At 45.9% G+C, this 15,258-nt stretch overlaps 1 protein-coding gene across 7 annotated transcripts in view; it reads left to right on the top strand.

Annotated features, from left to right (window-relative positions):
- The window catches only part of Itpr2 (inositol 1,4,5-trisphosphate receptor, type 2), a 406,037-nt gene that overhangs the window by 305,975 nt on the left and 84,804 nt on the right, over window positions 1-15,258 (top strand). For all 7 annotated transcript variants that reach the window (XM_039108425.1, XM_063286748.1, XM_039108427.2 and 4 more), the window contains one exon: window positions 13,553-13,660. In XM_039108425.1, coding sequence (XP_038964353.1) covers window positions 13,553-13,660 — 108 coding nt within the window. The remainder of the gene's footprint in view (window positions 1-13,552; window positions 13,661-15,258) is intronic.

Below are 15,258 nucleotides of genomic sequence, written 5' to 3'. Positions count from 1 at the left end.
CTAGAGAGATTTCAAATGTTAAAGGGGGGCTATGGGGGTGAGAGGAAAAGGACCCTTGGGAATGGCTAGAAATGAGAGAATGGGAGAAAGACAGAGGGCACTGAGACTCAGCACAGTCAGACACTCGGCCTCAAGTACCCAGAGAAGAGCTGCACCCCTGGCTCTGGCAGGCAGCAGTCTCACGATGAGCCATCCATTTTTCTGGCTAGTGTCCAAACTGGACCATGGTGAGCAGAGGACCTGAGAGGTGACCAGAGACTCGGGAAGCTTCGATCTGAAGCAATTCAACCCTGGAGAGCTCCACCTTAGGCAGAGGGAAAGAAGAATCTCAGACCTAAGTCATCATTACCATCCCATGCAGTCTGTGTCCCCTACCTCCACCCCCAGCCCCTCCATCTCCACCCCTCACTCCCGCCATAGGGGGTCAAGGTGACTGGTGGACTAGGCTCATCATTCTATCTTCCAGCAGTGTGTGTACGTGCATGTGTGCATGTGTGTGTGTGTGTGTGTGTGTGTGTGTGTGTGTGTGCATGTATATGTGCATGTGTGTGTTATTTTATTTAAAATATCCACATGCCAGTTCCTTGAACTCTTCTTACTGGTGTTCTCTTAGGCCAATGGCGTTACGTCCCAGGGTCCCGTGTGCAAGAGCAGATCCCTGTCCTTGCCAGTGGCTTGTCTCATTGAGTCCCCACTCTTTGTGACCCTCTGTGGCTCTCATCTGTGAGGCATGCTTTGGACTCTGGTGACTGTTAGTTAAATGTCTGTGGGCTTGGGAGTCACAGTGAGGCCTTTTACTCAAATGTTTGAGACGAAGCTGGAGGGAGAGAAACACGGCTGTCCGGGGACTCGTTAGAGGATCGAAGGGCTCAGACTCACCCGGGGGTTCACATGCTAAGTGGGTGCAGCAAGAGAACCCACAAATGAGCTCCAGAAGGAATAAAAAAAATCTGTCTGCTTGACTTTCACAGAACATGGTTTCCGTGGGCAAGCTCTCATTGTCAGTTCCTCTCTGTCAACCCGTTTTATTGAGTCTATTGTGGATTCCAGGTCTTGGCTTGTTTTCAGCCAGCGTTGGTCACTCCCAAATCTTTAACACCTAATTTTAGACACCCATGTCCAGAGCATCTCCAGGCTTCAGGATGTGGGTGGGACCAGGCAGCCAGGCCCTTCCTGGCTTCTCCTCGGGGACCTGACATTTCCCAGTCCAGTAGGTGGTAGACCAGAAGTACTGAGGAGGAAGGAAACTCAGTCTTGAAATCCTCCTCTGCCTGCCCCTAGGTTACTCTGGCTCCCCTCCTTCACCGAATGGTCTGCCTTGTAAGCAGTCATCTGGGAGAAATCCTCATTCTCTTGGATCCACCCACTGCCCTGACTAGACAGCCACACAGCCTCTGGGGCTCCCGCTCCACTCTAACCCTTTCCAGTTGCTCTCCTTAAAGAAGTCGGAGTGACGGTTTGCTGGGGATGCTGGTCTCCTCACTCCGCCCGAAGCTCCTGGCTGACGAGGTCTTCACCCTCTAGCTTTGGATGTTTGGGCTCACAGTACCCCTGTGACTGGTTTGCTTGCTTATCTGGGTTCCTGTCTGACGAGTCCTTGGCCTGTGTCTCTCTGGCCCTCTAGGGATTCTCCGCGACCTGTCGTAACAGGATGCTCTCAGTCACTTCACTTGCAGAGAAGAGAGCTGACGTATAAAGGAGCTAGAGCATTTGTCCCTGGGTCTCCTCCAAGCCTGTGATGCTAACTGGACTCTTGAGTCACCCCTGCCCCACACACTCTTCACAACTGCTTGGTCCTCGTCACCTTGGTCTCTCCATGGATTTTGGCCTTGGGCTTTGTTCCTCCTCTTCCATTCACATGGGCATCCCCAAGTATCCCTGACACAGAGGCATAGGCAGCCCTAACAAAGAGACCATGCCACTCCTGGACTTATCCTGGACTCAGCACCGTCAGTACTTGGTCTCTTAGCAAAAGTCACTTTTTCTAAGTGTTTGAGGCAGAGACGGGTAGGTAGCCCAGCTGGCTTCAGACTCACACCTGTGCTGTCAGCCTCCCAAGACCTGGGATTTCAGGTGCATGTTGCCACCCGTGGCCTGCAAATCAAACCTAATGTGGCTTTGAAAGCCGTACACTGCCCGGAGCCCCGTCCCTGCCTTTGGTTCTGTGTGCCTCACTTTCTCTGCTCACAATACAGGGCTGCGCTCTGAAACCGCAGACCCTGCTTTGTGTCTTTGAACGTTTTACTTACTGCTATTCTTTCTTTTATTTTTTTAAGGTCATGGAAAAATGGTTTCTGGTGGTCTGATGTTAAATGGCAGCCTCTACTCCACCTTCTCGGCTTTCCTCTGTTCTTGGCCTCTGATAGGTCCGCTGCCCTGTCTGATTATGACTCCTATCCAATAGGAAATTCCTTGGGGGCGGGAGCTTTCCTTGTCTTTTCACCCCTCAAACCCTAATGTCTGAGGTAACAACTTAGTTCACACCAGGGGCCTATCCAGGACTTCAGAGTGGGGAAGCAAGGCCACAAGGGCATGTGTTTAGTCCACCATTACTTGAAAAAAACGAGAGCTTTTTAAGTTGGATTGGATTTGGAGTAAGATTTTCACATTGTTACATTTTGTACGTGACTACTTTATGGAACTGATCGTGTTAATAATCATGCTTTATGTACAGATAATTCATGACCTCATTATGTCATAACAGTGAAATTGATGTTGCAGGTAATCCCTTTGTCCAAAGTACCTATGTGCTCAATATCTATGTGGTTAAATATCAGTCTTACCGGCTAATTTTTACAATAAGGATGGGTTCATTTTTCCAAATGAGTTTGTCTAAAGTTTTTCTTTGTTCCCTCCCTTCCCCCAATCTTTTCTGCTCTTGTTCTCAAGTTGGGACATTCACCTTCCAAATGGTCACATACCTTCCAGTAACTGAGCGAGTGCCTCTGTTAAACCTCTTGGTCTCTTCCCAGTTCTGCCTCCTCCTCCTCCTCCCCCTCACCCTCCCCTTCTTCCTCTTCTTCCTCCTCTTCCTCATCCTCCTCTTCCTCCTCCTCCTCTTCCTCTTCATCTCCATCTCCTTTATTATTATTATTATTATTATTATTATTATTATTAATTATTTTACTTAGTTACATTCCAGCCATTGTCCCCCCTCCTTATCCTCCCAGAGTTCCTCACGCCTTTCCCTCTCCTCCTGGCCTCCAAGAGGGTATCCCCCTTTCTTTCCCCACCTTGGGTACCCCTTCCCTGGGGCCTCAAGACCTGAGGATTAGGCATCTTCTCTCACTGAGGCCAGACCAGGCCGTCCTTTGCTGTCTATGTGCTGGAGGTCTTAGACCAGCCTGCACTTGCTGCCTAGTCAGTGGCTCAGTGTCTGGGGGCTCCCAGGGGTCCAGGTTAGTTGAGACTGCTGGTCACTCTCCTCTTCAGCTTCTTCAACCTCTCCCCCTAATTCAACCACAGGGGTCCCTGACTTCAGTCCAATGGTTGCGTTTAAGTATCTGTGTCTGTCTCAGTCAGCTGCTGGTAGGGCCTCTCATAGGACAGCCATGCCAGCCTCCTGTCTGTAAGCACATCATAGCATCAGTGATAGTGTCAGGCCTTGGTGTCCCCCAGTGAGATGGCTCCCAAGTTGGGCTGGTCACTGGACCACCTTTCCCTCAGTCTCTTCTCCATTTTTGTCCCTGCAGTTCTTTTAGACAGGAACAATTCTGGGTCAGAAGTTTTGAATGTGGGATGGCAACCCCTTCCCTCCACATGAGGCCCTGTCTTTCTACTGGAGATGGGCTCTTTGAGTTCCCTCTCCCCACTGTTGGGCATTTCATCTAAGGTCCCTCCCTTTGAGTCCTGAGAGTCTCTCACTTCCTAGGTTTCTGGAAATTTCTAGAGCCCCCTCCACCTCCCAGTCCCCCAGGCTGCTTATCTCCATTCAATCTCCTGGTCCTCTGGGCGTCTCTCCTGATCCCACTCCCCCATACCCGAACCTGTTCCCTACTCCTCTCCCCCTCCCCTTTCCCACGAAGATTTCTCCTTCCCTCTGCCTCCTGTGAGTATTTTATTTTCCCTTCTAAGTGAGATTGAAGCATCCTCACTTGGGCCCTCTTTCTTGTTAAACAGTCTGTGGGTTTTATACTGGGTATTCTCTACTTCTTGGCTAATATCTACTTATCAGTGAGTTCATACTATGCACATCCTTTTGCGTCTGGGTTACCTCACTCAGGATGATATTTTTAGTTCTATCCATTTGCCTGCAAAATTCATGATGTCCTCATTTTTAATAGCTGAGTAGTATTCCATTGTGTAAGTGAACCTCATTTTCTGTATCTATTCCTCTGTTGAAGGACATCTGGGTTGTTTCCAGCCTTAGCTATTACAAATAAGGCTGCTGTGAACATAATGGAACATGTGTCCTTGTGGTATGGTGGAGCATCTTTTGGGTATATGCCCAGGAGTGGTGTAGCTGGGTTTTCAGGTAAAGCTATTTCTAATTTTCTGAGGAACCATCAGACTGATTTCCAGAGTGGCTGTACCGGTTGGCGATCCCACCAGCAATGGAGGAGTGTTCCTTTCTCCACATCCTCGCCAGCATGCGGTGTCACTTGAGTCTTAGAGCTGAGATTCACCTTGCCTGCTTGCTCCTTCGCAGGGTGGAGGTTGAAATGCAGGGTTCATCTGAGCAGTAATCCCTTCGTTTACAAATCACTCCATGGAACACAAGCTGACCTTTCTGGTCTGTTACCCAGTTAAACAGAGAGACAGCAGCGTCGTGATAGATCTCATCTGCGGTAGCTCAGAAATAGAAAGCTAGAGAGATATCCATGGAGAGCAAGCTTCTCTCAGCTGCTCAGACCCCACCCCTGATTTTACATCTAATTTGTGGGCTTCACGTTGCTTTCTGAGCCCGCAGTGGTTTTGTAGACTGCAGTAGGACTCACCACTGTAATTTCAAGCCTTCAATTAACACAGTTTGCAGTGGCCTTGTCAAGACTAAGAGCAATTGACTCACTCTTCCAAGAGGAGGTCTGCTGTAGATAAGTAAGTGCTGGAGAGTAGTCTGCCTCTTCGCTGAGCAAGGGAGTTTGCCCAGGCACCTAAGGAGCACAGGAGCTGTGACCTCCAGAATTCTCTGCTGTTTGTCTGTGTCACCGCATGGCAGTTGGTCTTAGAAAGGTCAAGGGACTTGAACGAGCTGTCATGAAAGGTCCGAAGGACCAGAAATAGTTAGTATGGACGAGCCTGCCCACCTGGTCGTCACTCTGCATGCAACAGTTCTTAGTTTCCCAGCCAAGCAGAGGAGGTGCTGCGTGCGGTAGGTCAGACTCCCTCCACTCCTTCCACCGCTCGATTCCCCGCCCTGAGGAAAACATGGGGATTATTGATCCCCACCCCGAGATTATTGGAAACAGAGATGAAAGCAGAATGCTTTTGGCCAGAGAAGCATACAATATCCTTCCTGGTTTGTTTATCATTGTGAGGAATTATAGTTTGATTCTGCAAACAGCAATTAAAATACTTTCTGAAGTTTACTTAAATATGCCAGTTCATCGTTTTCTAAGAGGTAGCCTCTCGGGAAGTTAAACATGTGGGTCATTTTAAAGTTGAATTGCCACTGATACAAAAAGTAATTATGCTATCTAGTCATCTGTCCCACACCGTCCAACTGTCCATCCAGCAAACATTAAGCATCCGTTGTCTGCTGAACATGTTTGGTTATGAGGGTTATAACTGTAAGTAAAATAAAACCATCACTGTTCAAGAACTCGTATTCTGCATGAGGGAGACACCAACGTAAAATAAGGGTGACATCACACACCAGTGTCAACATCTTTTCAAATTATAGAAACCAACTTTATTACTGAATCCATATCCACTGTGTATTGCATGTGATCTAGAAACTTTTATATAAGATAATTATTATGTCAAAGACAGTGACATAATTTTATCCATTTTAATACAAAGAGAACCGTGAGCTTAGGAATGAGAGCTTTGGACAAGGGCTCAGTGTCCAGTGTTTCATGAAATTTGTCTGGTGTATCTCATCCCAATTTCCATTCCCTTTTGAAAATGTGTTCAGTTCCTTTGTTAGTAAGAATCTTGATGCGTTTATATTTTCCTACTGTGTTTTAAAAGAAGAACTTAAAAAAAGGGAACGTTTGTTAATTTTAGTTTTTAAAAATGTGGGTTTTTGGTGAAGAGTCCAAATTGTTTCTGCCGATAATATCTGCTGCCAGGACAGAATCTGGCAAGTGTAATTTAGGTTGAAGCTACATGGTGGAGTCTCACTGAGTTTCTTAGTCACATGGAGGGGGCTGGGATCTGTGTTTCCAGCTTCTATAGAATACTCCTGCCTTCCAGCAGGTACTGTCTGTCAGGAGGGACGAACAGCTTGGAGGAGAGCCTTTCCCCAACGGACAACTCTGATGTAGGAGAACTTACTAACAACATTTTTAAGTACTTTGATCTACTGGGCTATTCTCTCTCTCTCTCTCTCTCTCTCTCTCTCTCTCTCTCTCTCTCTCTCTCTGTGTGTGTGTGTGTGTGTGTGTGTGTGTGTTGTAGTACATGCATGTATCTAGTGCTTGTGAATGTGTGATGCATGTATGTGTATGTTGTGGATAGTGTATGTGTGGGTGTGTAGGTAATATATGTAAATATGTGAGTTGCATGTGTGGGTAGTATATGTGCAGGTGTGTGTGTATGTTGTAATACATGTATCTGGGGCTTGTGAATGTGTGATGCATGTATGTGTATGTTGTGGGTAGGTGGATAGTATGTATATGTTGCATGTGTAGGTAGTATATGTGAGGTGTGTGTGTGTGTGTGTCTTGCTTCAAAAGCCATTTCCTCTTACCATTAAAGGGTTTTTCCTAAGACTGACTTTGCCGTAATTTACAGACTCTTACGGTATGAGTGTAGATCATCTGAAAATCAAGAGCTTTCATTTTTAATAATTAACTCTGTTCAACTCCTTGTTACTTTTGCACATTCCCTTTGTCTTAACCTTCATTGCTATGGAAATAATGAACAGAGCCTAAGAACCATGGTTCATATATATATACATATATATATATATACACACATATATATATGTATATATACATGTATATTTATGTATATATGATACATTATTATATTATATATAGTTATATTAAATATATATATTAGATACATAAGACAAATAATGTTTTTTAAACTCTTGGTAAAGAGACTGTAAAGCAACCAGTCCTGACAACCCATGCATGTAGTCCCAACACTCTGGCAGCAAGAGACAGGGAGAGTGCCTCAAGTTCCAGGCCAGGGTGTGTTGTATGGTGGGTTCCAGGCCAGCCTGAACCAGGGCCTGTCTAAGTGGAGGAGAGAAACTGACTAATGTAGGTAAACTAATTGTGGGAAGAAGCTATGGGGTAGATGCCAGCATTTGGGGGATAATCTTGCTGTGGTTAGGGAACCAGTTACCAAGTAATCTTTCCTTGATTCTTGTGTCACGAGAGAACAAACGGATCGAGAGACATAGACGATCTAAGCAGTTTATTTAGCTAAACAAAGGCCTTTGCACTCCAGAAAGAGGTGTGGCGGGGGTGGTGGTGGAAGGGCTTGTGAAGAACGGTGGAGGAGGGTGCACGGCTGCTCCCTGGGCTCGGTGCTGCACATCTTATAAAGCTTTATGCATATTTATGAGGGGCAGCACATTCATGGAGATAAGGGGGCTGTTCACCCCTTCCAAATCATGATGACCCGGATCTTCCTTTTAAGGTATTTCTTTCCAGAAACCTCCCGAGAAGGCCCGAGGATGTAAAACCACACTGTAGGTGACAGTGTGGTGAAGTGTGGTCCTTTGAGGATGCACACCCTTTGTTAGTGTATATGTGTGGCATTTGGGAAAGTACCCTGCTGTTTCAGTTTCTGATACAGCTAGAACAGCCTGCCTGCAGCTTCAAAGGCACTTGACCACAAGGGACTTCTCACCTTCTGGAGAGGGCCATCAAGATGCAGGGCAGTCTCCTTGGTTACCTCAGCACGAGCTTCTTGCCTACCCAATCTCAGAGGAACAGTTCCTGTTTTCACTGTAGATGAGTAGTGTGTGTGTGAATGTGCATGTGTGTGCATTTGTGTCTGTATGTGTGTACATATGTGTGTCTGAGTGTATTTGTGTGTGTGTGTTCCAGTGCATTTGTGTATGTGGGTCTGAGTGCATTTGTTTGTGTGTGTATGTCCAAGTGCATTTCAGTGTGTATGTCTGAGTGCATTTGTGTGTGTGTTTAAGTGTGTTTGTATATGTATGTCTGAGTGCATTTGTGTGTGTGTGCACTTGTGTGTATGTGTCTGAGTACATTTGTATCTTTGAATGTGTTTATGTGTGTGTCTGAGTGCATGTGTGAGTGTGTGTGTGCATATGTGTGTGTCTAAGTGAGTGTGTGTGTGCATTTGTATGTATGTGTCTGAGCGTATTTGTGTGTCTGAGTGTGCTAGTGTGTGTGTCTTAGTGTGTGTGTGTGTGTGTGTGTGTGTGTGTGTGTGTGTGCATGTGTGTTTCTTTACTTTGGGGCTCTGGTCTTTCAGCCAGTTGGCCTATGTATCATTCACAGCTGTCTCTGGGTGCTCCGTCCTGGTTTGTCAGGCTCTATTTCTTAGAAATATCACCTGCATCTTCTTCTCTGCCACTGCCAACCTTTTTACCAACCCTGCTTTCTTTGGGCTCTCAAGAGCCTATTTTGGATATAAAAGAAAATAGTGTTTCTCTTTCTGGTCCAGTTTCGATGTCAAATGTATTCTGGACATCATAGATGGCAGTTTTGGATTGGAGAATGAGTATGGTTGGGGAGAAAAAAGAACTTTGTAAGAAAGCAAGATGACTTCTTTTTCCTAACACCCAGATCTGTTGGTGAGATGTGGGGCTTCACCGAGTCTGTTCTTCTGATGGTCCCTTCTCTCCTGTCCCCTCACCCCGATGTTCTCAACCCCCCCTTCAGGAAACTGCAGTTTCCTTCTTGAGGGAAGACTCCTTCCTCACATATTCCCCGTGGCTTGTTCAATCTCAGGCATATTCTGGAAGCCTGCCACTAGGGTTCTGAAGGCAGGTGGAGAGGGCACGCCCCTTCTCCTGGAAGTGCTGTCTGTCATGGCTGAATGCACCCTTCTGTCAGCACCGGAGTGTTTCTTTCCAGGAGCACAGAGCTTATGTGGGAATTTCTTCTCAGCTGCCTCTGCCCTGCCCTAACAAAGTGGCAGTTGGCCATCAGCACTTTGGAAGGAGAGCCACTTCTGTTGGCAGCGTCATGAAGGGCTGCAGAGGTGGGTGAGCTCTGGGCGACATTTCCAGTCAGTTCCTCTTAATTCATGACTCCTTCTCAAAATGGAAGGATGGTAGAGAGCCCATTCGTCTTGCGCAGAGACATTTCTTTGCAGCCTGTGCTTGTACTGCTCAGACTCCCTTACCCTAAAGTAAACTCAACAGTCTCTAGGTTCTCATGCCCAGACGTCCTAATGGGGGCAGGGGGCGGGGTCTTAGAGCTAAGCTCCAGATGAAGGCTGGGGGACCAGTTTTCCCCAATTTCTGGTGTTTCCTGGCCATTTTTGGCAGCTGAGACCTATGCCATATCTCGTTATCCTACCGTCATGTGACAGTGCTTGTACGAACCCGTCTAAGCCCGTGTTTTCCTCTTATTTCAGGATGCTAGCTAATGGATTAGAGCTCATACTCATATGTACCAGGGTTAATATATGAATGGGATTTTTTGATATGCCATGTTTAGTCCGAAATTATCAGTTCAACGAAAGCGTGATATTCTTGAAAGACCCATTACTACTTAGTTGTATATGTTTGTATAATTGTATATAAATAATTCATGTGAAGTAAGACTCTGGGCTCCACACATGATCGTTGAATATGGCATTTTTCTGTGCTCACTCACTGGGACTTGGCTCACCCAGCTCTTGTCCTTGGGGGACAGAGTCACAGCCTTGAGCTCTTTCTCCTCTTTTCTTCCCTCCTGGGGACATAGCCACTCTTTGAAACTCATCCCAACGCTTCCTGTGTGAGTCTTTGCCCACTGCCAAGCGCAGTGTGAATCCCTGCACTTCTGCTCCACCTCACCTCACAGGAACCACAAGTTAGCTGCCATTTTAGTTCCTTCAGTGCCCAGCTGGCAGTTTGCTTAGGAAGATGGTGGATGACCTGTTTCTCTCTGCAGCCACAGCGGTTAGACCTCAGTTTTGTGTATAATGGCATCATGGGATGAGAGGAAGAAGACATGTTCTGAAGACAAAGAGCCTTTATGTTTTACAGAGAGGGGCTGTCCTCAAACTTACTATGTCTCCTGCTGCTGTTGCTTCAGGTGGGAATGATGTCTGTTGTAGATGCATTGTCACAAAGGCAATCATGTGACTTCAGCCAGTCATGTGACTTCAGCCAGTCATGTGACTTCAGCCAGTCATGTGACTTCAGCCAATCTCGTGACTTCAGGCTCCAGCTCACTCTTTGATCTGGGGAAAGCCAACTTCTGTGTCATGGTTTTGCTGATTAATAATAGTTGGACACACACTGAATCTCTAGAGATTAGAAGTACTAAGGTGTAATTATAGAACAGTATTCTGGTACAAATTCTGGCCTTTTGTTCAATTCTTTCTCGGGTCAAATTAAATGAACATAAAAGTCCCAGTGATAAGATATGTGTGAAACAAACATTTTTGTATCATTTTCATGGAGTTCAGAACTTGTCATTATTCCCTAACTTTTGATTTAAAAAATATGCAATGGTCTCCAAAACCCTGTGGATGCATATGTATATTAAGGTTTATGTTATACCCAGGCATGTATGAGTAGACATACATATGTTTTTAGTGTTACATTTGTATTTTTTACTTTAAAATTTTCATGTGTATGGGCGCACATCTGTCTACTTGCCCAGCCCATGAAGGGCCCGCATTGTCCAGCAGGGTTATGCTGTAGGACTGGAGTCACAGATGGTCTCTGTGAGAGCTGCCCTGTGAGCACTGGGAACTGAGCCTGGGGCTCTAGAATAATGGATTGAGGGTTCCGGGGAGCTGAGATAAGGAAGAAAGTGGTCTGGCTCAAAGAATGGGGTGAAGGAAACAGGAAAACAACTGACTAGTTGGCAAGCAGTTACTTCAGGCTTGTTTTGTGGTAAGGATCGAAACCAAGAGAGCTTCATTGTTAATGACTGGCACTGGCCTTGGTGGGAACTTGACCTGTTAGCTCTGTTGGGAGTTCAGACCTCTCCGCTCAGCTTGGTGACCTGGAACTTCTGTGTAGTGTAGTTCAGACTGCCCTGTTGGTGCCAGGGCACTGACCTCTTCCAAGGCGCTGGCCTCTGATGACTTTTAATTTTGCATCGTGCTCCTTGGTCGTGGCTCTAGGCCTGACCTCTGCCCGAGCTTTGACAAACTGATGCTACGACCCGTTCCTTGGTTTCCTCTGTGGTGACACCGAAAGCTCTGGGTTTCTAGAAGCAAAGTTTGGTTTTCTTCCCTAACGTATTTCTGTATTCGATTGTAGTAGTGGGCATTCCTAGCCTTTCCCCTGTCCCACTCGGTCTGGACTTACACTAAGCAGACTTTCAACTCTGCGATGAAATAGCTGAGGTAAATGTCTTACGAGGAGGAAAGGTTCATTCTGAGTCACGGTTTCAGAACCTTTTGGCCATGGCTATGTTGCATTTACAGCATCGTGGTCTTATGGGGAGACAGAGGAGACTGTGGTGGAGTGGAGCTGTCCATCATGTCATCTGGGGAGCAGAAAAGAGGAAGAAACGAGAGGCCTGGAGTTTAATATACTCTTCAATGGTACATGCGCCATGGCCCACCTTCCTCCCATAGGCCCAACCTCCAGCTTCCAATAGAGTCTTCAGCGTCCAATGCCAAGCCGTGTGATAACTCAGGGTTGAACCACAGCAAGTGTCCTTGCCTGGTGAGCCGCCCATTCCTGAACCTGGGAATGTTGGTCATGTGACCCATGCCAGTTTCACCCCCAGAACCAGTCACTTCTTGCCGGTTGGTAATATGCCCAAGCGATTACAGCAGCTTCCTCTCTAAATTCACTTAGACTTTGAGGAACACCTACAAGTCACAGCAAGCTTCATGACTCTGGGTGGTAATAAAAAGGATATAAGTCACGTTTAGTTGAATATAAAACATAAGTAAAATAAGACATCATTTTTTCTGCGTGGTCCATAAATGACCCTGGAAAGCAACTCTAAAGCAGTCATCTCAAATGATTTGTTCTGGAGTCGGTGGGATGAATATCTAATTGTTCAGATTATCACTTTGCAGGATGTTGACTTGGTCTTGCAGGTCTGGATTATTGCTCGAATTTGTGTGGATTCTTTATGGCCCCATTTATATTAAGACTTTATGGGTAACAGAATAATACATTTACAGCCTTGTAACACCACCAAGATACTTGCTCTCATGCTACTGTTTTGAGTTCAGTACGGACTGCCTTTGCCCGTTTCCAGCTATGTGATTAGAGACCGGTTCACACTCCCCGTGCCGCAGTTTCCTCATTTGTAAAACGGAAGCGGTGAGAGTGTCCACCCCAGGACTTCAGAGTAGGAGTTGATGAGATCTTGTGCAGGGCACTTTCAGGAGTTTATGTGACAATGTGACACAGCCATCCTGGCTGCATTGGTGAGCTCTGCATTTACTGAGAGTCCCAATCTTCAAAACTGAGAGTCCCAATCTTCAAAACTGAGATGGAGGGTGATAGGAATACACCTGACGTTGACCTTTGACTTACACACACACACACACACACACACACACACACACACACACACACACACGGGCACATGCATATGTACATATAACATGAACCTGTGTGCACATACACATAAAAAAGAAAATACTTATGATGAGATTATTGTTTTTTTAAATGCTCAATTTCACATACAAATAAAATTGAAATCTATGCCCATCAAGTGCCGGTTTTAACCTGATAACGTGCAGAAGTGTAGGTAACTTAAAAAGTACTATTGTAGGGCTGGGATCATACATGGTAAGAGAAAGCCTTCTGGGATGCAGAGTCTATGTGTCATCCGTGTTATTTCTACTGCCCACTCTTCTGCTGCCACGCTGGTCATTGATTTACATGTATGTGTAGTTGGTCATGATTTACATTATGTGTAGTTGGTTATTTATTTACATGTATTGTAGTTGGTCATTGATTTACATGTATGTGTAATTGATCATTGATTTACATGTATGCATAGTTGGTCATTGATTTATAGATATGTGTAGTTGGTCATTGACTTACATGTATGTGTAGTTTAAAGATATTTCAAGGAATTTCATCTTCCTCGATGCCACACCAGCATTTCTTCTCCTTGGCACATTCTTCGCAGATAGGGATTACCCACAAACGAGAAGACTGGTTCCTAGGCATTATTTATGCTTTGCAAACGTAGACTTACCTTCCCTGAGTACGGCTAACTACTGTTGCCTTAGAACTATGAAAGACATATGCACAGGCAGTCAGAGTCTCATCCCAAGAGAAGAGGAAAGAGACATTAACCCTTTATTTTCTTCCTGGCAGTTGGCCCGCCACAATAAACTCCTACAGCAGATGCTCAAGCCTGGATCCGATCCAGAGGAAGGGGATGAAGCCTTGAAGTACTATGCCAACCACACCGCACAGATCGAGGTACCTGTCTGTCACTGCTGGAAAGGGCCCAATGGTGAAAGAGTGCATTGGCTTTCTCTCTCTCTCTCTCTCTCTCTCTCTCTCTCTCTCTCTCTTTTTCGGAGCTGGGGACTGAACCCAGGGCCTTGCGCTTGCTAGGCAAGCGCTCTACCACTGAGCTAAATCCCCAACCCTGTGCATTGGCTTTCTATCTGAGGCCATTTTCATGACTTTTCTCAGCACCGTGAACTGATACCGGTGATTTAAATGGAAAAGTCTGTCCCACAAGCTGAGGTCTAAGAGCCATGTATAGAAACTGAGTCTGTCCATCTCCAGTCCTTTCTCTCCCCAGAACTACTCTGAAGTTTTTGAAATGGAGAGAGTAAGGCTTTTGGGTCACAGAAGCAAATAGGGTAGAGTATTGAATCGTATTTTAGAGACAAGATATGAGAGAATCTGCCTCTTAAAAATTGTGGAGCCTTGTAAAGGTAACTTTTATTTGCCAGATGCAATTGCTGTCTTGGAGTCTTACTGCTGAATAAGCTCACCTGTTCTAGCTCTTTCTGAACTCTCGCTGTCTGGTTCAACTCAGCTGTTCTAGCTCAAATTTCTCTCCAAGCTGACTGATTCATTCTGACTTCTCTCAGCTTCTCACTGATTTTCTCTGCTTGGCCTCAAAATAACTCTGACAATTTGTTCTAATCTTCTGGATCCTTCTTCTCTGGCTTCAACTGCCTCTGCTGATCTGCACTTTACTGCATGAACTCAGGAACAAAGCCCTGCTCCTCCACCATGCACTCACTGCACTGACTGACTCTCTCCCTGCGCTGCTCTCAAATAGCTGTGCTGTTCCCATGAGAGCTTGATATATCCCATCTCTCTCTGACTTAAATCTGTCTCTGATCCACCACTTTGTCTGTTCCTCAATTAGATGTCACTTTCAAACATGGCTGCTTGCTTCTACAAACTAATTTTACCTTAAGGGTGTGTCTGTGTTCCAGCCGGATCACACAGACCTAAGTCTTCAGATCTGATCCCTTGCAAGGGCAGCTATGTTGCTGGGTTAAAATTCCTCTACAGAGGCTTCTTAAGAGAGGGATCTGTGACTTAACAGAGTGTTTGAAGCCAGGCAAAGTGGCACATGTCTATACCCACAGCACTTAGGAGACAGAGGCAGGCAGAGCTCTGTAAGCTCCAGGTCAGTCTGGTTTAGCAAGTCACAGGCCAGCCACAGAGTGAGAACTTGCTTTGGAAAAAGCAAAACAAAAGTGTGTGAGATTACAGAAAAGGTAGGAAGCACTAATAAAAGCTTCATATTGATATCACACACTCAAAACAGTTAGCTGTTTAAACCTTTATTGTCTGACAGCGGCCCTCTCCCTGCCCCATAAATGAGACATTATCTAATGTCCCTTAGCAGATCAGGAGTGGTGCCGGGGGGCACATCTGGCTGTCACTTCTAGCTGGGGTATCGTTGTGATGCTTCTTGGCAGAACTAGTCAGTCAGGCAGAAGGGAGCAGAGTGGTGGGTGCTTGTCACTCCTGACTTACAGCCACACATTCATTCATTCATTCATTCATTCATTCATTCTGGGAGGTGGATTTTAGTTTTCAGCAGG

Source organism: Rattus norvegicus, chromosome 4, assembly GCF_036323735.1.
Source record: "Rattus norvegicus strain BN/NHsdMcwi chromosome 4, GRCr8, whole genome shotgun sequence".
Classification (NCBI taxonomy): domain Eukaryota; kingdom Metazoa; phylum Chordata; class Mammalia; order Rodentia; family Muridae; genus Rattus; species Rattus norvegicus.
This window is presented reverse-complemented; position numbering and strand designations above follow the sequence as displayed.